This window comes from Solanum tuberosum, unplaced genomic scaffold (assembly GCF_000226075.1).
Source record: "Solanum tuberosum cultivar DM 1-3 516 R44 unplaced genomic scaffold, SolTub_3.0 scf00047, whole genome shotgun sequence".
Lineage (NCBI taxonomy): Eukaryota > Viridiplantae > Streptophyta > Magnoliopsida > Solanales > Solanaceae > Solanum > Solanum tuberosum.
Window position 1 is genome coordinate 874,865 of NW_006238973.1, and position 27,162 is coordinate 902,026.

General features: G+C 33.7%; 5 protein-coding genes across 11 annotated transcripts; 2 read left to right on the forward strand and 3 right to left on the reverse strand.

Annotated features, from left to right (window-relative positions):
- Positions 1-370: 370 nt before the first annotated feature.
- LOC102592418 (probable glycosyltransferase At5g03795) lies at positions 371-3,639 on the reverse strand. Its single transcript, XM_006343512.2, has 2 exons — positions 2,512-3,639; positions 371-1,186 (listed from the first exon to the last, which is right to left on the reverse strand). Exons 1-2 carry the CDS (start codon positions 3,336-3,338, stop codon positions 700-702), a joined length of 1,314 nt encoding a protein of 437 aa, XP_006343574.1. The 5' UTR covers positions 3,339-3,639; the 3' UTR covers positions 371-699.
- A 480-nt stretch (positions 3,640-4,119) lies between these two features.
- LOC102592759 (lactation elevated protein 1-like) lies at positions 4,120-10,802 on the reverse strand. Of its 4 annotated transcripts, none has more exons than XM_006343514.2 (15): positions 10,689-10,802; positions 9,124-9,441; positions 8,936-9,015; positions 8,098-8,198; positions 7,839-7,961; positions 7,645-7,714; positions 7,226-7,312; positions 7,050-7,115; positions 6,843-6,935; positions 6,464-6,520; positions 6,252-6,380; positions 6,067-6,157; positions 5,634-5,722; positions 5,324-5,517; positions 4,120-4,477 (listed from the first exon to the last, which is right to left on the reverse strand). In XM_006343514.2, exons 2-15 carry the CDS (start codon positions 9,344-9,346, stop codon positions 4,369-4,371), a joined length of 1,512 nt encoding a protein of 503 aa, XP_006343576.1. In that variant the 5' UTR covers positions 9,347-9,441; positions 10,689-10,802; the 3' UTR covers positions 4,120-4,368. The 4 variants fall into 4 exon arrangements, with proteins under 4 accessions (XP_006343576.1, XP_006343577.1, XP_006343575.1 ...); XM_006343515.2 differs by lacking the exon at positions 10,689-10,802 and adding an exon at positions 10,234-10,660; XM_006343513.2 differs by lacking the exon at positions 10,689-10,802 and adding an exon at positions 10,205-10,660.
- Positions 10,803-12,878: 2,076 nt separating this feature from the next.
- Positions 12,879-16,918, forward strand: LOC102593759 (transmembrane protein 208 homolog). The gene is made up of 5 exons (XM_006343517.2): positions 12,879-13,012; positions 13,102-13,295; positions 14,845-14,929; positions 16,432-16,497; positions 16,583-16,918. The coding sequence occupies exons 1-5, from the start codon at positions 12,929-12,931 to the stop codon at positions 16,673-16,675; spliced, it is 522 nt and encodes a 173-aa protein (XP_006343579.1). The 5' UTR covers positions 12,879-12,928; the 3' UTR covers positions 16,676-16,918.
- Positions 16,919-19,066: 2,148 nt separating this feature from the next.
- Positions 19,067-23,019, forward strand: LOC102595622 (cytochrome P450 CYP72A219-like). Its single transcript, XM_006343523.2, has 5 exons — positions 19,067-19,377; positions 20,133-20,350; positions 20,992-21,233; positions 21,708-22,095; positions 22,367-23,019. The coding sequence occupies exons 1-5, from the start codon at positions 19,098-19,100 to the stop codon at positions 22,790-22,792; spliced, it is 1,554 nt and encodes a 517-aa protein (XP_006343585.1). The 5' UTR covers positions 19,067-19,097; the 3' UTR covers positions 22,793-23,019.
- Positions 23,020-23,120: 101 nt separating this feature from the next.
- LOC102594296 (eukaryotic peptide chain release factor subunit 1-3-like) lies at positions 23,121-27,162 on the reverse strand. 4 transcript variants are annotated; one of them, XM_006343522.2, is made up of 4 exons: positions 27,085-27,162; positions 23,924-25,374; positions 23,563-23,754; positions 23,121-23,375 (listed from the first exon to the last, which is right to left on the reverse strand). In XM_006343522.2, the coding sequence occupies exon 2, from the start codon at positions 25,358-25,360 to the stop codon at positions 24,047-24,049; it is 1,314 nt and encodes a 437-aa protein (XP_006343584.1). In that variant the 5' UTR covers positions 25,361-25,374; positions 27,085-27,162; the 3' UTR covers positions 23,121-23,375; positions 23,563-23,754; positions 23,924-24,046. The 4 variants fall into 4 exon arrangements, with proteins under 4 accessions (XP_006343584.1, XP_006343583.1, XP_006343581.1 ...); XM_006343521.2 differs by having other exon boundaries at positions 23,121-23,390; XM_006343519.2 differs by having other exon boundaries at positions 23,121-23,394.

Here is a 27,162-nt window from a genome sequence, read left to right on the forward strand (position 1 = left end):
TGTGCATGACTTGGTGAATTAGAGTTCTCGTGTTTGTGTTGGTGATAGTCGAGATGTTAGTTATTTGATACTTGTGCTAGTGGAGATATCAAACCCTTGATGAAAATGAGAACGACAAATTTGAGTATGTCAATGCTTTCTAGCCCTTGTACTACATTATCAACATTGTCCTTGTGGTAGTCTTAGAAGATGAATGTTAACAAATTTGATAGTAGTCTAATAGACCATAGTTTTATTGCCAATAATAAGGCGCATGCAATAACAAATTCAGTGTAATCTTATAAGTCAGGGGGATTTAGATAGGATTTTACAGGATTGATATGAAAATAACAAGATGAACAAAGCAATGAAACAAAGAAGTATAATTAAAGCAACAAGTCACATGCACATTACATAAATGTGTAAAAAATTTACAAACACCATTGCCATGAGAATACCCCATCTTTCTACTATGGTAGATTGTAATGAGACACCACAATATTTACAGCTACATCTAGCAAAATACAACAGCTATGCCTCAATCTCCAAAACACTGAGGAGGTCGATAATATGAATCCTCATTTATCATGTTGCTTCATTTAAGTTCACCTTAGATGACATCTAGCAAAATCACATAGCTTGATTATAAGATGATAAAACATGCACATTGGCTAGATGTCATCTAAGGTGAAGTCAGATACTGGTTCACAATAGTAGATATCACCAATCGACTCGATGTAGTCCCCTTTTGAGCCAAAGTTGGTAAACTGTCATATGGAAGGAATCATATTTTTTCGGGCTACTATACCATGCGAAGTGCTTTCTCACGATGCCTAGATTCTTGTACATGTTGAGGTACGTTCGTTTAGACACCGAGAGCAATATCTTCTTTAGGTGTGGAACATCTCTTTCATTAATAATAATTGAGAACTTGCTCCAATCTAATATGTTGGCTAATGGAAGATCATAGTAGTTTGAAATAAGAACAGGGACACAGCCATGCTGAATAGCATCACTGACTCTAGCTGTATTCACCTCGTAACCTTTGACGTGGAGGCAGTATCTACTTCTCCGAAATCCTTCCTTGTAAGGGAAAGATGAACTCCCTGAGAATATATCAAAGGAGCTATCGTTCTTCCATAGCTCCAATAAATCTCGTCTTGCAAGAGAGTTTTGGACGCGACCAGCAAAGAAGACAAGTTTGTGTCTGCAAAAACGAATAAAACATTGCAAAGGTAGAGGACACGAGCTTAAAAGAATAGCAGTGTTCACATCACTAGATTCAAAACTCCACGATATGCTCATAGATTGGATCTTCATATCCAAGACAGATAAAGTCAGACTCGTAAAGAGTATGAATTACAACAAGAAACAATATACAACTTGGCCAATTTAGTTATGAACTCAACTAGAGCAATAGTGTACCCAGAATTTTTCATAAGCGGTATCAACATTTGAAGTGAACAAATGAATACATCACTAGGCCACACCCTTGGGGAAAAGGGTACTTAAGTGCTCAATCAACTCATTGAACTCTATGGAGGAATCCGATGATCGCGGAGAAAGGGTGTTGGCTAGGGGAAGATAACAGTTTACTGGTGTTTTACATCTACATATATATTTCTAGAATAGATTTCATATATCCTTTTCGTGTTAACTGAGCCGTACTTAGCCATGATACGTGTGATCTACCTCATCTTTGGCACTTCAATTTCAAAGAACTGCTAGCATCTATTAAGAGCCTTCACCTTCACTTTTCCTAAATTCAGACTTTTGTAATCAAGTATCATCTATTTCTTCCCATAGTAACATATCTGCTCAATATGGTTAGTCGAGTGAAAAAGTGAAACACCCTTATTCTGCTATTCTGATCCTACACTGGCTAATGATGCGATGAGGGAAGTTTCTCTTAACTTTGATGCTTGCTCATTGAGAGACTAAGAATATCAGTGCCTAGAGAGAACACTTGCCTTCAAGAGAAGATTACCGAACTATTTTCAAACCTGTCCTCTTTGCAACTTCGTTAATGTTGCTTCTTATAACATGGCTAATAAGTTGCAATAAAAACTTCTATACCGATTGTAAAATCTCTTTTCTTCTCATTTTTTAACAATCCATAGGCTACCTAGCTACATTATTATAAATATTTCTCCACTAAGCATTTACCCACTCATGATCATCAACTTTGTACCCATCACCCTTCTCTATGTTAATTCTATCCAGGAATAACTGCAATACTGATAATTCTAAATCCACAAAGCACATTATATTTATTCCTAAATCAACAAAGCATGTCTTTCTCTATGAAATCCAAAATGCATCTATGAGTACAAAGGGTCCAAACGAACCTCCAATGAAGCACAATTATATTTGTCTTTGATCAACTGTTTCTAGTTATTTAATATGAAAGATGCACATCATTGCTTCTATACTCCAATAAGCGAAGCTCAACTTGCATATAGAACAAGCTCATCCCTCCCCCAAACACACACACTCACAATTGCAACACAATGCAGTTAAATGACATCATACCTTGCATCTGGAGGGTTCAGCACTTCCTCGTGTTGGCGAGGCCAAACTTGAGGCAACCCAATATCTTTGTGGGCAATGTATAGCCTCTGAAAGTAGCTGGACGAGCAAGTAACCTGAATTGAGTTATGATGCAATTTTTGATGCTTAGAGGCAGCATCTCGACCAATAGAATGACAGTACACATAAAAATGATCAGCACCACCAGATGCATTCCAAAAACTAAACTCTGAACTAACTCTATCAGTATATCCAGCAACAAAATCTTCAATCGCGGAGGCAGAATGCACGCGAGGGTGATTTCGCATAATGTTAATTGAAAAGGGCATAAAGTAAAAATGAGCCTCTTCTGGTTTCTTAGTAACAAAGGAACTACCCAAAAGAGCAATCTTGAACATGTGTTCACTAAAGTAATTTCCTAATTTGGGATCAAAGGGATTTGTATGTGGAAGAAAAATACTAGAAAAAGTCGAAAACTTGTTACTCATAAAAGCATCAGGATACACAAATATCTTAAGGGTTTTCATCATTTCTTCATAATCAGCAGCAAATAACTCCCAATCATAATAAGGACTAACACTAGTTGGCAAAATTTCACCTTTGTTAGACCTATTTTTCACCTTCAATAGTTCAAGATTCTTCATTCCCACTTTCTCTTGAACATCAAACTGAACAAAGACTCCATTTTTATGTATGAAATTCTTCATTTTTGTTTGTACCATTAGTAAAACACCCACCATTACAACTACAATCAACATTACAGAAAAGGGTCTGAGGAAACCCCACCATTTTAAAAGTTTAAAACTTTTTCTAAAAGCACAAAAACCCATATTTATCAACAGAGATGACAAGTAGCTTATCTGGGTCAGCTTAAAAATCCTCTTTTTTTCAACCCCATAAAGAAGAAAAACACACAAAAAAACATAGTATTTATCAACAGAGAAATCAAGAAAACTATATGGGTCAGCTTAAAAATCCTCTTTTTACAACCCCACAAAGAAGAAAAAACAAAAAACTCGTCTAAAACACACAAATATCGGTTGGGCTAAGCAGGCGGCAAAAATTGTTTATGTTAAATGCCAATAGTTTATAAGAATTGATAATCCCAAAGCTGATGGAAGCAAAAGGAACCGATGACAACTTTATTTGAACTTAAATTTTATGGGTTCATTGATGATAGCCTATTAAATGATACATTTTTTTGGAAAGGCTGACACCAATTTTTTTTTTCAGTTTGTGTCACGAAACAAAAATTCAAAATTATCTCAAATTTTCATGTACAATAGTTAAAGGATTTTCTAGAATATGTTTGACTGATACTCATTATTTTCGAAAAGGAGAACATCTCTTTCTTGGATTTTATGTGTCACAAAATTAGAATCAAGAAAATCTTAGATTTTCCGTATATATTAGTCCATGAATTTTTCGAAATATATAACCGACTTTGTTAGAGCTAAAATTTTGTAAGTAGATTGGTGAATTATCTCAAATTTTCATATGTATTAATTCATGAATTTTTCAAAATATGTGACCCAACTCTTATATATGTGAATTTTTCGAATTTACTCACAAAATGAGAGTCCTGAATTCTTGTTAGAGTACACCAGCAAACATTTCCAATAGCAGAAATGCTCATAAAATGCCATTCTTATTGAAGATGTTGTCATAATCAGCTCAGTAATTACAAACAATCATATTATTAATCAACTAAACCATCAACTACCATGTATCACATTCCTTCATCTCATTGCCAGCCAAAACTTTAACCAACCTCACATTTTTTTTATGATGCTATTTTGCACAATTTTACAGACAAGAATTGATCCCTTGAATTGGGAAAATGTATGGAATTCCTATCAATTACACCTCTATGGCCTTCTCGGCGTGATTTTCCAACGGAAGTTGCTGCTTCTTGGCTAACATTTCAGCATGTTGTTCTAAGTACTCTCGGCTGTTCATCTCTGTCAACCTGCATTAGATGACGAAATTTACATTGTTTCAGGTTATTGAACTATTTCGAAGAAAGGAAGATGGTTTTGTGAATGAAATAAGAAGATGAAACAATGGAGGCTAGTGAAAGGGAGCCTTGGTGTGACTAGTAAAGTTGTTGCGTTGTTGCTATGTAATCAGGAGGTCACGGGTTCAAACTGTGGAAACAGACCGACAAAAATGTAAGGTAATGCTGCGTACAATACGCTTGTGGTCCATCCCTTTCCCGGACCCCAACTTAGTGTACCGGACTGCCCAAACAATGGACAGCAACTTGTATAAACATACAAGTCTACTTTTTGGCCAAATAGAGCAACAAGAGGACGGTTGAAACAATAATTGAATATCGAATAAATAAAAATGAACCCTCTCTAATAGCTTAAGCTTTGAATGAGGTGGTCACTCAATTCAACGTGATATGAGAGCTAGACTCATTCATTGTCTTGATTTACCTATTGTTGGATGGTTGGACCCCATGTTATATTGCTCATGTTTCAAATGTCCAGTTCCATGAGTGCGGGGTGTTAAAAAGCCCTACATAGGAAGGGAGTGGGATGTTGTCTCCCTCATGATCAATAGTAAGTTTTTCAGGTTGAGTTAGGTCGAACACACATTCTATTAACATGGTATCAGTACAGAGGTTATGGGATAAGTCTCACTTCCTATTTATCAAAAAGAATTTTGACGTGCTTGACACAGGAAATGGATCATGCCCGCGTGTGAGGGATGTGTTGAAAAAAGAACTAAACAAACAAAAGCGCATCTTTTCTAGCAGCTTGTTCTTTTAAATGAGGTGGCAATACAATTCAAGAAGATAGCATTTTACCTACTAATGGTGCGCTCTTTTGCAAAACCCAACTCGTTGTCCACACAAAGGTCAAAATCATCGTTCTTCCGTGACCTTGAAGATGTTCTAGGTGCCATTTGTTGGGCGTCGGATATTGTCACGATCTTTTCAAAAAGTTCGACAGGAGATCCCTCAGCCGTGCATAGAAGTCTAGCTCGATTTTCATACATTACCTAATGATAAAATCAAAGAGAAAATTCAGTTTGCTTCTTGACATGGAGCTTCTTCAATGTATGAGTTCGGAAAATTAAAACAAGTGATCAAGCTAGCCAAGAAGAAGAGAACTAACATCAACCAGCGTCACAAAACGGTATGCTGCAGTTTTATTATGAAGCCCGAAAATCGGCACGCCATCCAGAGCCAGCGTATGGAAGTTTTCTGGTTACAGGAAAAATAAATGCAGTCAAAAACCTCAAGTAATGAATAAACTGCTGAATTGCACCATCAGAAACTAAAAAATCATGTTAGTAACCAAATATGCAAAGAGCGAGTAAATGTACAACAACATATCCAGTATAATCCCACAAAGTGAAGTGAGTAAATGTACAGCAAAAAGAAAAAGAAGCACGGAGAACGTTGAAGATAGAAAAATAGCTAGGCAATGCTTGTTTGCCACTTCAACGTTAAAAAACTCACCTACTGATCATACTGTGTAAAAGGCTAATCTGATTATTGAAGTTACTTAAACACTCAAGACCAGAAAGAAGCCACACATCACTTACTAAATAGTCCAAAATAGTCTGCTGCACCAAGAGGCCTGTCGCAGAGTTCCTCAAATGAAAATAATGCACATCCATTAGCACCCAGTGGAACCTAAAGTTAAAGAGGAGACACAATTTTAACTCAAGTTAGTTGTAAGACCTTCACATCATCAAATCAAATGCATAGCTAACTGTAGTCAACAAACCTGCAATTTCCTTCCCATGACAACTTCCACCTCTTGCGGAACTGGTTGAGCATCCCCTACTAGCATTTGGAATTGCTTTTTAATGACGCTTGATATATCTTTTCCGATAAAGTAGAAGCCTTGTTCGGCCTACAATAAATAAATTTAATTGAGATCATAGATTAACAAAAAAATAACTTCCAAATGAACTTGTACAAAGTTTAATACTATACCGAAGTCAACTTCCTGTAGTCCACCGCTGAGCCAATTTCACGTACTACACATCTTTCCTGCATCGAGATACTTTCCCAAGTCATTAAGTCAATCAACATGAGTTGGGAATCGAAGTTGAGAATGTTAAAATAAATAAAGATGATAGCTGATAGTTTCCGTTTCAATTACTTGCAGAGGCAGGTTTTTAAAGAAATTTCCCTTTTTCTTTTGTTATTGTCTAGGTAAGTGGCTCTTTAAGAAGATAGCGGAGACAAACAAACAGGAGATACTAAATAGGTAGAAACACATAAATAGAAAGCATGAATAAAGTGCTAAGTACATGAAAGCAGTAATAGAAATGCAGAAATTTTCATAATAAGGTTGTCACTTTTGAAATACCTTTAAAGTAGCTATAAAAGGAAGGAAAAGATCCCTCTGCAGTCCACGTTCATAAAGGTTATCGGGAGCACGGTTTGACGTAGCAACAAGAATCTGCATTTGCAATCGTGAAGGATCAATAGAGATAACCTTATGATTGCAGGGATTACCAGCATACAGAAGTTATAGGAATAAAACACACGGTGTATGGGACAATGAATTACTCACTGCGCCGTTTATAAATAACTGCTTAAATAAGCGATTCAGTATCAGTGCATCAGCCACATCAGTCACCTATATTAACAAGAGAAAACTTTCACGGAACTGAGATCTTCTCATAGAAGCTTAAAAACATAGTGAATAGAAAAAAGAAATGTCCCGAGTTCCATACTATACTGACATACCATAAATTCATCAAGACACAACAAAATGGCCTCGTCAGATATTTCTCCTGCCACAACTTCTAGAGGATCTGCCACACCCTTGTGCTTCTGCAATATAGATAGATGGCACAACATTAAGATCAGAAAAAATAAGATTGAATGTGGCTTATAAGCTTTCAGGAATCAAGCATAACCATTTGAAAGCTTTAATAAATGGCCAGATTCTAAATGAAACGCAAAAAGTTAAACGAATGAAAATAGAAGTATATAAAAACTAGTTCTTATGCAATTCTCTAAACCTCATTGACAGGATGATTTGATAGATCTAAACAGCTTGTTAAATTAGCAATAATCTTAGTGAAATATTACAATAAAGAATGCTGCAATCAAAATAATTAATAAGCAGATTGAAACTAAACAAAGTAAAATTAGGTTCATACCTGTAATCGGCTGTGAACATTCAGCATGAAGTCGTGGAAATGGATTCTCTTTTTCCTCCAACTGCCAGGCCTGACATAAAATGCCCATAGATTGAGATAAAAAAAATTGTCTTTTGGGTTTTCGTACAAATGTAGATACAAACATCTGATTTCTGGCAACATGAATCATTTTGTAAGATAATGTTGGAACTTACAACTGGTTGAAAAACAGGTCCATTAACATAGTTTTGCCTGTCCCAACTCCCCCGTAAAGATATAATCCTTTGACAGGGGCATATGACGACTGTGGTAAGAGACGAGACCATAACCATCTACTCCTGCAAATTTACCAGAGTGATGTGATGCATCAATACAACGAAACATAAATGTTCACGCTACAAGTCAAATGTACATGTTGCCAATTTCAAGATACATATATACAATTGAAATGGTGGAAACTCAGTTGGTGTTTACCTGCTGGCTTTATCAGAAGAGGCATATTTGTCTAACCGGCAGACTTCAGCTTTTTCAATGAGCTGATCATAAAGTCTTTGGAGCTCTTGCAATGTGCCTACCTACAAAATCATCATCAGAATCTATTCTCAACAAGCAATGAAGAGATAAAAATTCATTTCTGATGTAACTGAAACTGAGTTTTGCGAAGTTTCAAGCCCCATCAATTATGAGATGCATCCACATTTACAAACAGTAAATAACTGGCTTTCGGATATAGAGAATTCTTAAAAGACTACCACATTTGATGACTTCAGTACCTCCAGTGGACTCTGTGATTGAATGTCACTAGACGGAATTTCTCAATATGAGAGCCATTCCACATGATGTAAAACTAGAACAATTGCAATTTTTAAAGAGTTCGGAAGCCGTAGAGCATGTTGCCCTAAAAAGTAGGGAGTTTCAACTTCAAGCACAAAATTGAGCTTATATGTGATGCATAAGTCATTGATCTGATGCTTATAATCACGGGAAGTTTACATTCACTATTAAGCCTGCACCCATCGTTCTCTTGTAAGCTAGTGCGTACTTGAATCGTTCTTCCATATGAAATTCCTACCAACATAAGAAGTATAGAGAAAAAGGCATTATCTACCCCGCCCCAACCCCCACGGTAGATTGATAAATACAGTATTATCTAGTTAAAGAAAACAGAGTTCAAAGAATTCAATAATTCGTAAGTGCACAGAAGGCACAATCAGATAATGCACATTTTTTCTGCATCTATTTAACCATAACTAAGCATACAAATGCCTACCCTAAGCTGATTAACATTAACACGGGACTAAGTGTTGCTTACCTGGCATGCATCTCCATCCAAGAGCTCACCCTCAGCAATTCTTCGTTCATATTCCACTAGAGGCCCGCCTCTGGTCTCCACTAAAATTGAATCAATCAAAACAACAACCAAAAACAGTAAGAACTTATGATCCATATATACACAAAAAGTACATACAAGAACAAAGAACTCATCAGAAGACCATCTACCTCCGTTACTAACTGTAGCTACATCGGCAAACATGGCTCTGGACAACATGTAATATGGTTGGCTAACTCTAGTAATACCACCATTATAAGACAGTTTGCATAAACAGCCATGACTTATATCAGTCGAAAAATATTGTCTTCTTACAAGACTACTAATCACATTATCCTTCCTATACCGCAGAGCGGATTTGATTTGCCTCACAGACTGCAGAACTTTCCTCATGTTGATTTCCAAACTTCCAGGAAAGACTACAAATTTAGTCCTCCCTAATTTCTTTAAGAGTAGTCTCAACAAGTTCCTTGAATAAACACCAGATTCTGAAACAAGCAAGTGGCAATAAACAATTAGTGGAATATATACCAACTTCCACAAGACAAGACAAACAATTCTCCCAGCATAAAAGTTTGAGCCATTGATAAACTTTGCGTCCCACTTTCAAGTTCGAGAAAAAACAATTCTTTTCTAACCTTAATTTAAATCTAAAACACAGTTGGAAAAGTAAATGACCAACCAATAATAGCTATCATAATTACACAAAGTAGAGTAATGATGACTTTAGTAACGCCAAACTATTAAGTTGACCAAAACATCTACCACTCCCAATAAAATCTATAGAGATCTAACCAAGATTAAAACCTATAACTCTGCATTAAACAGCTAACTGGCAATGAACAAATTAAATTCAAGAAAAGATTCTCAATGGAATCACCTTATAGACTAATTGAGCAAAACTCAGAATTGCCAGAGAACTAATCTCAAGAAAAGTTAAATAAAAATCCATTCTTGAAACAAGTAGCATTAACCAAAATCAAATCATATCTCCACAAAGTATTTTCAATGGAACCACCTTAATAGAGTAATAGACTAATTGAGCCAAAACCCATAATTGCAATAGAGCTGATCTACAAGAAAAATTGAACTAAAAATCTGCTCTTGAAACAACTAACAACAACAACAACATCCTCACAAGTGGGGTCTGCGGAGGTTAGAGTGTGCGCAAACCTTACCCTTCGCTCCAGTGCAACTAACATTAACAAAAATCACATCATATCTACATAAAAAAAAATTCAATGGAATCACCTTAATATGCTAATTGAGCCAAAACTCACAATTCAAAAAGAGCTGATCTTCAACAAAAAGGTAAGATAAAAATCTGTTCTTGAAACAATAAAAAATCACACCACAACCACACACAACTGCATGCTGATTTCTGAATCTTGTTTCTCTCTCTCTCTCTCTCTGTGAATTTTAACAGCTAAGAAGGGATAAACAAGATAAAGAACTTTTTTTTTCTGGGTGTCAAAGTTTTTATCTTTTTTTTACATAAAGACCAAAAATTAAAGTGAAAACACAGAGAGTTTTTCAAGAACCAATTTTTCTGAAATTTTAACAGATAGAATGAGATAAAAAAGACTTATTTTTCCTATTTTGGTGTCTAATCTAAGTTCTTCATTATAATGAGTTTTTCAAGACCCTATTATTCTGGAATTTCCTAGGGAAAAACAACAACATCAACAACAAAAACCAAAAAATAAAACAAGAAGAGGAAAGAATAAGAACAAACCTTCAAAAGGGTATCAGGGTATGGGCCTTTTACAGCATGTGGGGTAGGTGAGGTGCATAACGGGGGTATGGGGTAAAGGATCAAAAGTTCTCCAATATTTTATGAGCTTTCATAGTTTTCTAATCTTTATTACCGGTTTTGGACTTCTTTCTATCAATGGTGGAGTTCTTGAAATGACAATGATGTCCTTGGTTGACTTGGACAATGAATAGGAAGAGGTCTAAATATTGGGATTAGTTGAGGATATTTTTGGTAGTTTCAGAGACTTTACTGACACGTAATTTGGGCATGGTGCATTATAGAAGATGAGTCACTTAAACGTCACTGTATGAGTCTTTTTCTTCTTTTTTATTTGGGGAATAATTAATCAATTATTAATCACGATTTCATTTTTAATGAGCGTCGTCATTTAATTTGTGTTTGTTTTTTAAAAAGATATATGTATATTTACTTTATAACAATTTTATATATTTGGTTGAAGTTTAATTATTTTCACATGAACTCAATCATATTTATCAGTTAAGAACTCTCACATTCACAAAATGAAAGTAGAGGATATAAGGATGCTATGAGGGATGTGTGGGTATACTAAAAGACATAAATAAAAAATAAGGATATTCGAGATAAGGTGAAAGTGATTACAGTTAAAGCAAGATGCAGTAATCGAGATCGAGATGGTTTGGTCATGTTATGGGAGATACGAATACTCCATTATGGAGGTTCGAGAAGTTAGCTATGGGTGAATTCAGGAGTGGTAGAGATAGACCGAAGAGGTATTGAGAAGAGGTGATTAAACATGATATGGTACAATTACAACTTATCGAAAAGATGACCTTAGATAGATTGATGTGGAGGACATAGATTAGGATATAGAAGGGTAGTAGGTAGGAGTTTATGGTAATGTTGTCCATTCTAGTATTTACTCTCGTTTCTTGTTCTTCGATTTTATTATTATATGTTGTTTGTTTGATATAGTATTATGTTATTGTTTTATTGATGTCTGATAAATTTTTATTTTCATTAATTTTTTTTCTAGACTGTTTTATCTTGAGTTGAAGGTCTATTAAAATAATCGTTTTACCTCTAAAGTATCATATAATATTATATATTTAAAATGGATACATATAAAAAAAAAAGTTAAATTTTTTTATTACAAATTAAATGACGATATTAAAACACATTGTCATTTAGCATCTTTTAAAGTGGAAAATGAATATTTTTGGGCCCCACTATACAACATAATTTATGATTTTTTAAAAGTTTAGTACCTCTTTTTAATATTTTTCTAGTCAAAAAAATAATTATTATATTGTAGATCCTCTTATCACGTGCCTATTTTTTTTCTTTCTATTATTGAGATCTAATTCACAAAATTCCATGTTCAACATATTATTTCCCTTTTTACTTATCTTGAAATTGACTTATTAGGGGCAAATATAACTCTTCAATATTATCGAGTTTATAATCTGACTTTACGATTAAATATACATTTTTTCAAAATTATTTATAATGTTCAGTTCTTGAATAAGGATGTGAACATACAAATCACGAGCATAACAATCACATAACTAAGCCCAGAACACTCCTACATTAATATTCCTAATCAAGTCGAAGAAGATACAACTGAGAGTTTCACAAATTACGTAACCAATCTAAAAATATTAATGAAGTAATTTTACATTTTTATATTTTTTTAATCGAAACTCTTTCGCAATACGACTCTGAATATACATATATACTCAAAATAGTGACTACATTTATGACTCCACATGGTCCTTTAACAAAGTAATGAATGACTTGCATTTTCAAAAAAATGATTACGATGCAGTTGAGATAAAATTGTTTATTACATAATATATATATTAAACATATTTTAGATGATAATTTTTAAAAAAGAAAACATCTCATAACGGTATATAATCTTTATATTCTTACCCAAAATTTTTAGATTGTGAGTTTCGATAATAAAATAAATTATAGAGTAGCAAACAACACCTTTTCTTTAATTAATGTTATGCAGCACACATTTAAACAAGTCAAAATTCCAAAATCAACGACGAGACCAAATTTCACACGTCATTTCCCGCTTGTTTGGGTTTTGGGCTTAACATTCATCATCCATGACCCGAATAAAAAAGCCCAAAAATAGAACCCGATCCGATCAGCTTTCTTCTTCTCCTTCTTCATCAATGGAATAAAATTCAATTTTCCAAAATTAGGGCTTAAGGAAGAAAGCAGAAATGGCGAATCAAGGAGCAAAAAAGCGTAAGGAAGAAAATACTCGTCATATGAAGAAACTATTTCAAGTCATCATTGGCTGCAACGTAAAATTTCTCATATTTTTTTTTTCAAAATTTGGATTTTTTTTTGTTTGATTAAAAAAAAGTGAACTTCTTTTTTTGGGTTTGTGTAGGTGATTTATTTATTGATGAGAGGTGGAATTTTCTATTCAAGTTTCACATGGAAGCATATTGTTGGATTATTGTTGACTTCATTGGCATATACTTTACCGTACAAACAATTAGCTTCAATGGCGAAGCCGAGTTATGGTGATGATGGGGAGATGTTTGACGGTGGATATGATATGAGTACTGGTGGAATTTGTGGGTAATGTGTAGTTTCATTTCGTAATTTTTAATTCTAGGTTCTGAATTTTGTCTTTTTGAGCTGTTTTTTTTGACGTTTACTCGATATATTATCGGCCTTCGATTACATGCGGTATGTTGTTGTTGGTTTTATAGAATTTGTGAGCTGTGTTACTTGGATTTGAGTATGAGACAAGTAATCTGAGATGAATACTGACTTGGGTATGATCGATTTTTAGTTCGTTAAAATGGGGCATTCAATTTTTAGTAGGTTTCGAGTGTAGTTTGAAGGATCTGCTCCATATTACACCCATGATGATTCTTGGGTTCTGACTTTCTTTTCCTCTCTTTTTGAGCTGTTTGGACTTTTATTTGTTAAATTATTGGCCTTGTTTTACAGAATTTGTTAGCTATGTTACTTGGATTTGAGTATGAGATAAGTACTGACTTGGGTATGGTTGATTTTTAGTTGGTTAAAATGGGGGCATTCAATTTTTAGTAGGCTTTGAGTGTATCTTGAAGGATCTACCCCGTGTCACACTCATTTGAACCGATGATGAAATGAAAAGACAAACATAAAAATGATGAGTAGATGCTCTCTTGCTAATTGAGTATGCTAAATAGTACTCCCTCCGTCCTAATTTAAGTGTCTTACTTTCCTTTTTGATTTGTCCCAAAAAGAGTGTCTTTCTATATGTAGTATGTTTTTCAATTCCAATATTCAAAAGTTTTTCTTTGTTTCTTAAACTCCGTGCCCAATCAAACTAAGACACTTAAATTGGGATGGAGGAAGTATTAGTTATGTGGAGTTGTTGTCCTCTCATTAAGATTTTCCCCTTATTTAATCAACTTGATATCCATCTGTGTTTTGAAGTTGTGGTTCAACTAGTGATGGAGTTAAACATTTGGACTCCTCAGATGAAATGATATTAGAAGTTTATACATCAGCAAGAAAAGCTATCATAACTGCATTTCTTTCTCGTCTTGTCTTATTATCCGGTGTTGTGGGTGGCCATTAGGGAAATTAAAGTCGGAGGTGTTTGTCCTACTTGAAAAATAACTTCTTGCCTTGACATGTGTCTTCATTTTTCCTATTTGTTTCGGGATGAAGGCATGGGAAAAACACTTCATTTGTTTTCATGCCTTCTCTTACTAAAATGTATAGGATTTGAATTAGTTGGGCAAGATTTAGGAGGACGCTGGCTGGATGTGTTAGCTCTGTTAAAGGAGACATCAAATTTCGAGATCTTTTTCTATCCCAAGTCCCAGTACATATCCATTACCTTGTATAAAAAGTTCTTTTTATTAGTATTACTTTCGGGTTTGTGGGGAGGGAATAAACTGGAGTTTAATTAAAACCATTAGTGCGATAGTCACTTTTAATGTATATAGACTATAGAGAGAGACTGGTTGTTGGATTCTAAAATTTGAACTTGACTTCAAGCTGTAAATTTTATGTGTGAATATGCGCTAGTGATCATTTTCCTTCACGAGCTTTGTGGTAACTTCATAATCTCCTGCACCATTTTGTTTGAATAGATAATCTCACCTGCTATGATTCTTGCTTGCAGATATTTACATGATATAATCTACATTACATGTTTTGTGCAATTGGCTTCTATCATCTCCGGCAAGTTCTGGTACACATATCTAGTGGTAAGTTTATTTTACCTCTGTCCATGCTTTAGTTACACGGCGCAGTCATTTTTTTGCTTTTTGAGAATGGAACAGAGCATATAATTAGTAGGAACTATTCATATCCACTGCTGCCAAAATTTCATAAACATAAAATGTTGGGAATGTGTTATTTCTGCTGTATTTCTTCTTGGTATGCTCCATAGTTTGTCTAGCCATCACCACAATGTCTTGTTGACGACATTGAAAACAGGCTGCTTTTGTCGTCAATAAGCAATGATCTTTCGACAACTGCTTGTTGATTTATGAGTAAAAAAGATGCACCTGAAGAAAGAAGAAAATAATTTGACCTCCTCAACATTCTTTCATATATTTGGTTAGGAATTAAGTTTAGATTACTAGCTGCTTGAGTGCTACAGCATGCTTCCTGTGGATGCGTGGATTAGTCAAGGTGCATGGAAACTAACCTGGATGATAGTGTCATTCAAAAGGGAAAAAAGTTAACGAGTTCCTCAGAATCCATCAAAAAAGCAAGTGATCTAATAACCAAATTGCACCACTCCTTTTGTCAACTTCTTTTAATGACCCTTTTTCCCTTACTCTCTTTTTGCAGTGGTGACTCTCGAACCATTCATTTTTGAAATAAAGGTATCCTGAGTAGTGCTTTACTCATGTCTGGGAATGGTGACGGGCACAAATACATTGTGGTCTCTGCAGCAGTAATAGTTGATATGCATAATCGGTAGGAAATCTATGATAGAAGGGAGAATTTTGTGGTATAGTTTGGAAATGATGAAAGATTTCCCTAACATAAAATGTCTTAATAAATATAAAATTTGCTGCTACTAGGAGATTGTGCAATAGTAGCTTAGGGAAATAGCGAAACTAGTTCAATTTTCAGCACCCGGAGGCACAGACTTCAGTTAAGGGTGTAAAATTTTAAGAAAAGCAAGAAGAGTGTTATACATGCATAAATGAAGGCTAAAAAGGCCTAAAAGACTTGTATATAAGGAAAATAAAGTTGAAGATAGGACGCAATGGAAAGATGGCATTGCAAGGAAAGCAAGTTTGTGTTTTCCAAAAACAGCCCACTTTCTGCAAAATCTCTTTCTTTATGCAGAGAGCCAAGCATTGAATAGTGGTTAAATAAGAGTTATGGTAAAAAACACACTTGAACTATCACCTTTTTTGCGAGTTTCACACCCGCACTATCAGTTGTTTCTTTTTTCTTACTTGAACTATCACCATCTATGTATTAAAACACACCTCAAAGATGATAAGTCCAACTATCAATTGTTTCCTTTTCCAACCTGAACTATCATACCATCTACTCAACTAGGTGTGTCTTAATATATAGATGGTGATAGTCTAGGTAGGAAAAGGGAACAATGGATAGTTGGGATGTGAAACTCGCGAAAAAGTGATAGTTCAGATGTATTTTGTACTATTATCTCATTAAATAACTAACGAGATTTTTAGGTTATTTGATTGATCTGCACTAAAATTATGATTTCCCTTTCCAGATACCTGCATTTGCAGCGTACAAGCTCTCCGGACTTATCAAAGGATTTTTACCTCAAGGTTCAGAGGTTCGTGTTAACAATAGGGAATTAAATCTTCATAGATCAAACATTTTCTTAACTAGTTGGCTTAACGTTTCTCATGATTATCCAGGATGCTGAAGAGGATGAGAAGACCCGAAAGAAAAGAGAGAAACTGGAGAAGAAAGCTTCAAGAACCAAATTCGTCAAAACAAGAGCTCGTTAGTTCAAACATTGTGTTGTAGTGATGTAGGTGTCGTTGAGACCTATGTATCGGCTGATGAGTAATGTTTCCCCTCGAATTTCAGGGAAAACGTGCTTTAGCACACGTGTTATCTCGAGACTGGCAATCGATGTACTCTTATGTTGTTGGAAATTATTGCTTTGGGTATACATACTTTGTATGATCACCAGATACAGATACATTTTTGTTTGTTTAATATGTATCTGTGTATGTCTTTGGTCAGCAGACTAAATCTTCCCCTTTTAAGAACCTGTACCATGAACACATAGTCACCATTTAGCTACATTTTGGTGTAAATAGGCATAATACATACTCTTAACTTTGAGAGTGCATATCGACACATTAACTTGATCTCAACTGACAACTAACTCTATCATGTCCTCATTGTGTCTCATGGACACTATGCTGATATGACATAAAGTTTGGAGGTGTCTAGATGATTATTTTGTAAGTTTGGACTGTTTAGTTGTCAGTTGACGTCAAGTTAAAGTCGTTTATATCGTGCGATTTAACACTTGATTTTTACTACTCTTTTTAGGGTTTAAGATATAATTATGTTTTATGAGTATTACTCCCATAGTGTCTCATATCACATTCCACACAAAAGTGCTCCCTAACAAAGATAGATTACATATTCAGAAATCGAACTTGGGATTCTATTTTTATGAGATTATGGCAACATCCCTTAGTAATCTTCTGGAGATATAAAATATGCAATGACCTTTATGCCCCTAATGTTCTGTGAAGAACTTAATAGCTAAGGAAAGATAAAAAAAAATGGACTAAATTATTTTAAAAGATCATATATTAATTCAACTTACTAACTTGCAAGAGGATGTATGCAATCTGGAGCTTACATTTACTCTAATTATTTTTCCAATTTGGATTAAAATAAAGTTAAGACTTTGACTACTTGTGAGACTTAAGAACTAAGATATTCATCTTTTTTTTTAAAAAAATAAAAAATAAAAATGAACTGAGATTGGTCAATATATTTTAACGAGTATTTCCTCCTTTAATGAATCCTACATCGAGCATATTCAAATTAATCAGGATAGTAATTTCATATAGCGGATTAAAACAAAATAAACTATTTATAGTTTTTCTAAAAATTATATGTCAAAAAATTAATTAAATATACTTTATTTAAAAACAAAAAAAATAAAATAAGAAAAGACAAGGAAATGAATGCAACAATAAATACAATTGGTTGAAATTATTGTTTTAGTCAACCTTAGAGTATAAATAAAGAAGAAAATATGTATATACAAGAATACAAAACTAACTTGGCCAAGTAAAAGAAGAAACTTCATCCTCATTTTCCTGCCATGTGTATTCATTGATTGATCATAAATCAAGATAATATCTTTATTACACTGATTTGACATAAGGGTGTGTTTGGCATCTAGTAATTTTCAAAAAAATGTTTTTTCTTATCAATGTAATTCTATAAGTAACGTCTGAATAGCGTAAATTGTATGCAATCACCCTACCCCTGCCTTTTCAATATATTTAATTGAAAGTAGAAAATATTTCGTGGAAATACGTTTGTCAAAGATCGATGATAATATTAACAAATCAAATAATATTGATATGATTTTATTTTTGAGTATTTTCCAATAATGTCTAAATAAATGTTATATTATAGGGAAAATTACACGGATAAATAAACATATTCTAATTAGTTAGTTAACATAGCTACAATTTGCCTTAATTACAATTCACAATCTATTTTTAGCTATAATTACATGACTCGATTTTTTTGTTTTGTATAATTCGCATGTTTGTATATTTCAGAATTTGTATAACTTTTGTATAATATAATTTGTATAACTATTTAAAGTTTAAATGTTTGTATTTGTATAAATTCGTTATTTCGAATTTATACAAAAATAGTTGAATTATATGAATGTACCTGCGAATTATACAAACTCATGAATTATACAAACGAGACAGCTTAAACCGTAGCTACAACCCGTAAATATCCATGGAGAAATTATTTTTTGCTAATTATATTTTTTTTTTTTTAAAAAAAATAGTTACAGTTACGGAATTCATCACTAATGTATCATATTATATAGCAAGTAACTCATCAAATTCATTGATAATCTGTCATCAAATAGAATTGACAATACATTTTTGTTGTTTAGTTATAAAAATTGTCTATCACTAATTCATATTATTTTTTAATGTACACACAAAAATGACTCATTTTTGATGTTTTTTTATATTCCCCATCACCAAACACTCCCTTGATTGGATTATTATGAAAACTTGAGTTGATAAGACAACTTTGACCTTTTCTTCTTCACAAACTACTATATATATGGTGCTACATGTTAAAGTGTAGAAACACACTAAAAAAAAGCTCAACTACTAGAAACATTATTTTTTTATCAAAAAAATGGTGCAAATAAATATGAAAATTGCAATTTCATTAGTGATTGTGATAATTTTCTTGAGATGGATATGGAAATTCTTGGATTGGGTGTGGATTCATCCAAAAAAAATGGAAAAAAGACTCAAATTGGAAGGTTTCAAAGGAAGTTCTTACAAGTTTTTACTTGGAGATATGAAGGAAATGAATTCAATGGTTGAAGAAGCAAAATCCAAGCCTATTAATTTCACTAATGACTATATTTCTAGAGTTTTCCCTCACTTCAACAAGTTCATGATGCAATATGGTATGTCATCTCTTTTCAACTTATTATTATATGACATAGTTTGATTGAATTTATATTATTCAATTTTAATTTTTTTAAAATATTATTGCATTCGTAATCGGTTTTTTCACTTTCACTATTTTTTAAGGATTTGACATATATGATGTATATATTCATTTGATTCTTTTTGAAAAATCTGAATAACATAAGATTGATCGAAGTTTAGAAAAGAAATTAAAAATTTCAAAAAGTGTGGTCTTTAAATATGATGTAACATTTATGTGGTTATAATTTTTTTTAAATTTGTAATCCTATATATATAATATCTATGTGAAAAAAAAAGACTAAAGAGGTTTGAAAAGAGTAGTCTGTTCACACTGCTATAAAAAAATTATTTACACTAGTATAAATACAATTTAAGTGATTATAACAAGTTATTAATTAATTTCCTAAATTACCATATTAGGATTAATATAAAAGTTTGAATATAAATTATATACTTATTTTGAGTATAAGTTTTATGCACTCACGATATAAGCAATTCTATGATAAGCTTCAACTTATATCAAGTAAAATTAGTAAATAATCTGGCAATCTACTAACACATGTTAAACTACATCATTAGGTCATTTTCACCTATTTGTTTTCAAGATTTTTAATCCTACATTTAAGGATGTTACATTCAAGTATCATTTAAATTTTTGAATGATCTAATAATGTACAATATTATTTATGCTGACGATATATATAACTTAAAATTATTATGTATTTTGTAGGTAAGAATTGTTATATATGGTTGGGTCCAAAACCAACAATGTTGATCTCAGAGCCTGAATTTATAAGGGAAATTTTATCAAAAAGTTATATTTACCAAAAAATTCAAGGCAATCCAATCACTAAGTTACTAGCACAAGGGCTAGCAAGTTATGAAACAGAGAAATGGGCTAAGCATAGAAGAATTATCAACCCTGCATTTCACCTTGACAAGTTGAAGGTACTTTTAATATCTAATTTATTTATTTTTTCATTTGGTGTCTGATATTTACTGTATGGTCGGACGGATTGTGGTCATACAAGTTAGAAAGGAAGTTGCCCTTTTTGGTCCCTAGAAGTTTCTAAATTGTAATTTAGATTCGTGTTGAAAAGTCTTACTTTAAAAGGTAAAACACTTTGTATCAAGGCGACTCCATTCAAGGGACTTGGATCCAGAGCCAATAATATAGTTATAGCTCGGGCATAATCCAATAATTTTGGTTCAAGCTTTGTATTTGTGGTTTAAAAAACTTAATAATTTATTCAGAACCCGTTAAACAAAAAGAATTATGATTCACAACTCATAAACTAAAAGCTTGGATCCACCTTTCTTAAACTTGTCAACTCGATACATTTAATTAAACATGGAGATACTTACGACCCTGTCACGACCTATAAGGGACATCCTAGATCACTTTTTTTTAATTACATCGGGGCTAGGGAAATAGGAAACTGAGGCAGGGGATTACAAGGTGGGGAGTCGAACCCTCATCATAAGATGAGAATTCAGGTAGCCAATTAACTGAGCTATTACGATCTCACACATCTTAAATCACTTTTTTAACTATGATTAATTATTATTATTTTTGTTTGTATATATAGCACATGCTACCATCATTCTACTTGAGTTGTTGTGACATGATCAACAAATGGGACAATATAGTTTCATCAAAGGGATCAGAGGTAGATGTATGGCCATTTTTGCAAACTTTGACAAGTGATGCAATTTCAAGAACAGCATTTGGTAGTAACTATGAAGAAGGGAGGCAAATATTTGAGCTACAAAAAGAACAAGCTGATTTAATTATACAAGCAGCAAGGTGGATTTACATCCCTGGATGGAGGTATATTCCACTTACAAATTATATACGCCGATATATTTTCTATCACGTTAAAGTAACTGAACTTTATACAAAGGTAAAAATAAAGTCGTAAAAACTATTTTTTGTATATATACATAATGTCAAGGGATTTAAGTGGTGTTGATTGACTCCCTTGGACAAGGATAGTTCCGCCCCTATCTACGCCATATATTTAACCTTATGATCATTTGCATTTTTTGAGAAAATCACATAAATATAGTTCAATTACTTTAATGTGATAAACAATTATTTCTTGACTTTATACTTTTATCAATTAGATAAAAACCAACAAGGCTTGTGGTAGAGTGGTAAGTACTCCTTCATCCTTAAATCAGAAGTCTCGAGTTCTAGTACCCCTGAGTACGGATTCACTTTACTCCAAATGTGGGACTTCCCAACGCGAATTTGGATTTTATTGTTATTCTATTAACTCTTGTTTTTGATATGGAACAATAGGTTTGTGCCAACAAAAAGGAACAAGAGGATAAAACAAATAGCAAATGAAGTAAGATCATTAGTGTTGGGAATTATCAACAATAGAATAAAGGAAATGAAAGAAGGTGAAGCTACAAAAGATGATTTATTAGGTATATTATTGGAATCAAATTTCAAAGAAATACAAATTCATCATGAAAACAAGAATTTTGGAATGACAATTGATGAAGTGATTGAAGAATGCAAATTATTTTATTTTGCTGGTCAAGAAACTACTTCAGTATTACTTGTTTGGACTTTGATTTTATTGAGTAAACATTTGGATTGGCAAGAAAGAGCTAGACAAGAAGTTCATCAAGTATTTGGAAGTAACAAGCCTGACTATGACATGTTGAATCAATTGAAAGTTGTAAGTATACATTCTTGTTATCCAAAATTTTATCTGTGTTTGGTACGACAAAAATCATTTTCTGATGTTTGGTATGACAGAAGTCACATTCCTTAGAAGACGTTTTTCTATCAAAATAAAGATAATGAGTTCAATACTTCACTTCGACATTATCATCAAACCTAACTTTTCGAATGAAGATGTGACCTATATGTCATAGGTTCGAGTCGTGTTATATGTACCAAATATGTTGACATTTTCAATATTTTTGACTACTTATTTCTTTTAACAGGTAACAATGATATTCAATGAGGTTCTAAGGTTGTATCCACCAGGAGCTATGATTGGTAGAAGAGTACAAAAAGAGACCAAATTAGGGAACTTGTCATTGCCTGCTGGGATGTTACTATTGTTGCCAACAATTTATTTGCAACATGATAATGAAATATGGGGTGATGATGCAAAAGAGTTCAATCCAAAGAGGTTTAGTGAAGGAGTTAATAAAGCAACAAAGGGTAAATTTGCATATTTTCCATTTAGTTGGGGACCAAGAATATGCATTGGACAAAATTTTGCTATGTTAGAGGCAAAAATGGCACTTGCAATGATTCTACAACACTATGCTCTTGAGTTATCTCCATCTTATTCACATGCTCCTCATACAATTATCACTCTCCAACCTCAACATGGTGCTCCATTGATTTTGCGCAAGTTGTAGGATCGGTTCACATCAGAACTCTGAAGTTAAAGCGTATTTGGATGAGAGTCTATAGTACTAGAATGGTTGGCCCTAAGAAATCTCATGTTGCATTCCTTCTTTATCCATCTCCAATTTGTGTTGTAATTGTTAAGTTTGCTTGTATGAGACGTAAAGTCCTCGTGTTGAATTTCTCCTTTAAACAACCTTAGTTTGTTTGGGATTGAGACGTAATTATTGTTGTTGTTTGTCATAGGGTGGATATATAGATTTGATATATCTACTTTAACTAGTATGTACTTTACTTTATTCTAGCTACAACTCTTGTTTTTGAGCTCTCACCATGTTATACACAGTTCAAAACTCACAGCTTCGTCGATAATATCATAATACTATACATACTATAGTGCGGAAATAGGTCTATCACACGACATACCAGTCATAAAAATAGCTCCCTGCTCCCTGTCAACTACAACGAAACACAGATTAAGTTCTTGCGCATAGCAGCAGCCGCGCTACTTCAGAGATGAAAGTGACGATCTGATCCCTTAGACAAATGCAAAGAAATTACTAGCAATGTCATTTCTTCACGCAGTTCATCCATCTAGAAAGAAGTTCCCTATCTTTCCGAGTTAGCCACGAAAAAGAGAAAAATATTAGAAAGGAAAATATGCATGTATTTATAATCTTCGAGAAGATAATTTGCTCGATCAAAGGAGATCTTTACTTCTAAGTGCCAAGACAATCGTAACTTTACATTCAATGACAAGACTATGTCTCTGTCCACTGACCTGATGAACAGTTTGCAGTGATTTATTGCTAGGCACGTGAGTGGCCAAGTCAGGCGTGAGCCCTCGCACACCAATGCAACCTTCCTGCTCGACTCCGGGAACAGAATTTATGAAATAGAAGTGATCTTCATAGAGCTCAGACAAACTCGAAGAAATTACTGGATACTTCACTTTTTCATGCAGGTCATCCATCTAGTAAACCAGGAAAAATAAGCATATTAGAAACATAAGAAGGCAAATATTTCTAATCACTCAGATATATATGTTGCACATAAAAGATGATAGGTGGTTAGATCATCAAAGTTTTTCTTTACTGTTAAACTTCACATTCAAGGACAAGATAACGTCTCCGCCCACAGACCTGAAGATCTCCGAGTAATTTTTTGCTAAGCACATGAGCAGCCGAGTAAGGCGAGAGCCCTCGCGCACCAGTACAGGCTTCCTGCTCCACTCCTGCACTGGTATTTGTGAAATTACTTAATTGCTATTCAGAATCTTCGTAAACTTCACCATCATCAGAAAGTTCATCAAAAGCTCTAACATCAAGCTGGTAGCGGAGAATTCCTCCAATGCCACCAAAACCACGGCAAAACTGAGATCCTTCCTGTGATTTGTTGGTAACAAACTCCAAACTACAACCAAATCTCCTGTATTCATTCGCAAACCACTCAAGTAGTGACAATTTATCCTGAACTTCTAATTCAGCATTTGTATCAGGATCACGGAAGTTACTTTGGACAGTGTCTTGCTCCTTGTTCAAGTGCTTGATGATTGTTTCTCCGGAAGTGTTATTTTTCAGAACATACCTATTAATGTCCAGATTTTCCCACACAATAAGGGTCTCAATAGCACCCATTTCCAGAACTTTCAAGGTATCATCAATCCCAAAAACATACTTCCCGGTGTCCTGACTGATCTCCTCAAAATATTTGCCTATCAACTTCTTCTCTTGTATAAATTTCACATTGGCCAAGACCTCAGCAGACAGCTCAATTGCTTGGTTGAAACCATTTTCCCCTCCATAAGAAACATCGACCACATTTAAAATCTTTGCCTGAAGACGAGGATCAAACATATCAGACTGGCTAAGCTCAGTCTTAAAGTCAGCTGATCCAGCTAGTATCAGACCTGAAACGTTAGGCTGGCTAGTGGCAGGATTAATATAAAACTGGGTTGCAAGCTCAGCTGTTTTCCTCACATAGTTGTGACGTTTCTCCATCCGAAGACGAGCAAAACGCAGAGCAGACTGACCTCCTCTTCCATGTTTTTTGGGCAGATCAACACTAAACTTGTGAAGGACCTCCCTGGTATTGCCACTCAGTGTCCCAAAAAGTGTCCCATTCCCATCCATCACAATAAACCCGAACTTGTCATCGGATTCCAAAAGCTCATTCAAGGCTTCTGTGTGGAACTTGTTATCACAAAGATATAGAGATGCATTAATGGGCCTGAAGGGCTCAAAATCAATTGTAACCTTCTTCTCTTTCCCATCTTCAGTTATGATTGTTCCGGTATAAAGCACAAGCCCATTTGGTGGAACCTTGTTATAGAGTTTAAGTCTCTGCTGAGCAGATGTAATTGCACCCAGCACAGATTGACGATTCACTCTACTTTTGATGTTTGATGCAGTTCCAAACTCATCTCCAAGCATCTTAGTGACCCTAGATACTTGATCCCGTGGAGGCATGATTAGAGAAATCATGCTGGTACCATTGCCTCGAGCAGCTTCGAGTGCCTTAATAAGTTTCTTGATCTTCCATATCTCGATATTCTTATCATTATCATGACTGTCAGCCATCACTGAATATCAACCTGTAGTTCAAAGATTCTCAGATTAGTAGTACACAGACAAAGACAGTAAGTAGGGCTAACACCAAGTGAAAAAACAAATACCACACCATCAAATAAACTAATCAATTGACATCTATTGAGTGCTAAACTTATGACGGGCAGAACCAGTTTATTATTTTCGGGTAAAGTTACAATATCCATTTAGAAGTTAGTATAGGAACTTTCACAAGCTTTCTAAAACATCCAATTTTCCCCACCTCCACAACCGAGCTTTGTAAAGCATCCAATTTTGTACTTCCACAATTAAACATCTACTCTCGTTGATAATGTTCGCTAGTTCACTACTTCAACATGGCCTAGTGTTACAGTGACAAATAAGTTCTTCACAGGGGCTAATCTACATAACAAAAATATTTGATCATAACGAGTGTTCAATTATAACGTGTAAGATTTACTTTCTTTAAAAAAAAATCCAGCAATTTCTCCAATAAAAGTAGCTACCATAAAATAATTTATACAATAATATCTAATTTAAATAATCAGTTTCATAATCCAAGCAAGACAAAATAAAAACACACAACATCCATAGATAACAACGTAAATCATACAGATACTTCACGTAGTTAATTAGATCAACCATACCTCAAATAACGACAAACAATAATAAAAAGAAAGAAAAACAAATAATAAATAACAAACGAATAAATCACTCATCAATATGTAAAAAGGAAATACAATTTACAAGTTTCAAACCCCAAAAAAAAACGAAAACGAAGTTCAGCGAACGCACCTTATTAAGGTAACAAACATAAAGTAGATCATATAATACTATTATCTAGTTTAAACCACCAGTTTCAAAATCCAAACCAAACTAAAAGAAAAGAAACATACACAGAATCCATAGATAATAATATAACTCAATACTTCACCTAGTTAGATCGATCATACCTTAAATAACCAAATATTATAATAAAAAAGGGAAAAGAAAATGAATATATCACTCATTATTATGCGAAAAGGGAACACAAATTTCACCTTTTCACACAAAAAAAAAAGATCGAAAAGCAAGCTTCGCTAACACACATAAAGTAGATTATATCATAACATCTAGTTCAAATCAAAAGTTTCATAATCCAAACCAAACCAAACAACAACAACAAACGCAAAGGTGGAGTCTGAGGAGGGTAGTGTGTACGTAAACCTCACCGTTAGAAGGTAGAGATATTATTTCCGATAGAATCTCAGCTGAACGAACAATAATCCAAACCAAACCACACACAAAAAAAAGATACACATGATACATAGATAACAATATAAATCGATACAGATACTTCACCTAGCTAGATCGATCATACCTCAAATAACCAAAAAATTAAAACAAAAAACAATAAATTAATTTTAAAAAATGAGTAAATCACTCATCTATATCTTGAAAAATCACAAATTTCAGCTTTCACACACAAAAAATCCAGTAATTTGTCCAATAAAAGTAACTCACATAAAAATAAATCATACTGTAATATCTAGCTTAAATTATCAGTTTCATAATCTAAACCAAACAAAAAAAAGAAAAAAAATCACACAATTCGATCGATCAATTCATACCTCAAATAACCAAAAATTATAACAAAAAAAAAACAAACAAATCACTCATCAATATACGAAAAATAAACACAAAATTTCAACTTTCAAACTAAAAAAAAAGTCGAAAAATTATTTTAGCGAACGTACCTTATTAGAGAGAGATGAAAAAAAAAATCTGCGCAGATCAATAGAGATGAAAGAAAAGACTGACACGGCAGTTTATGG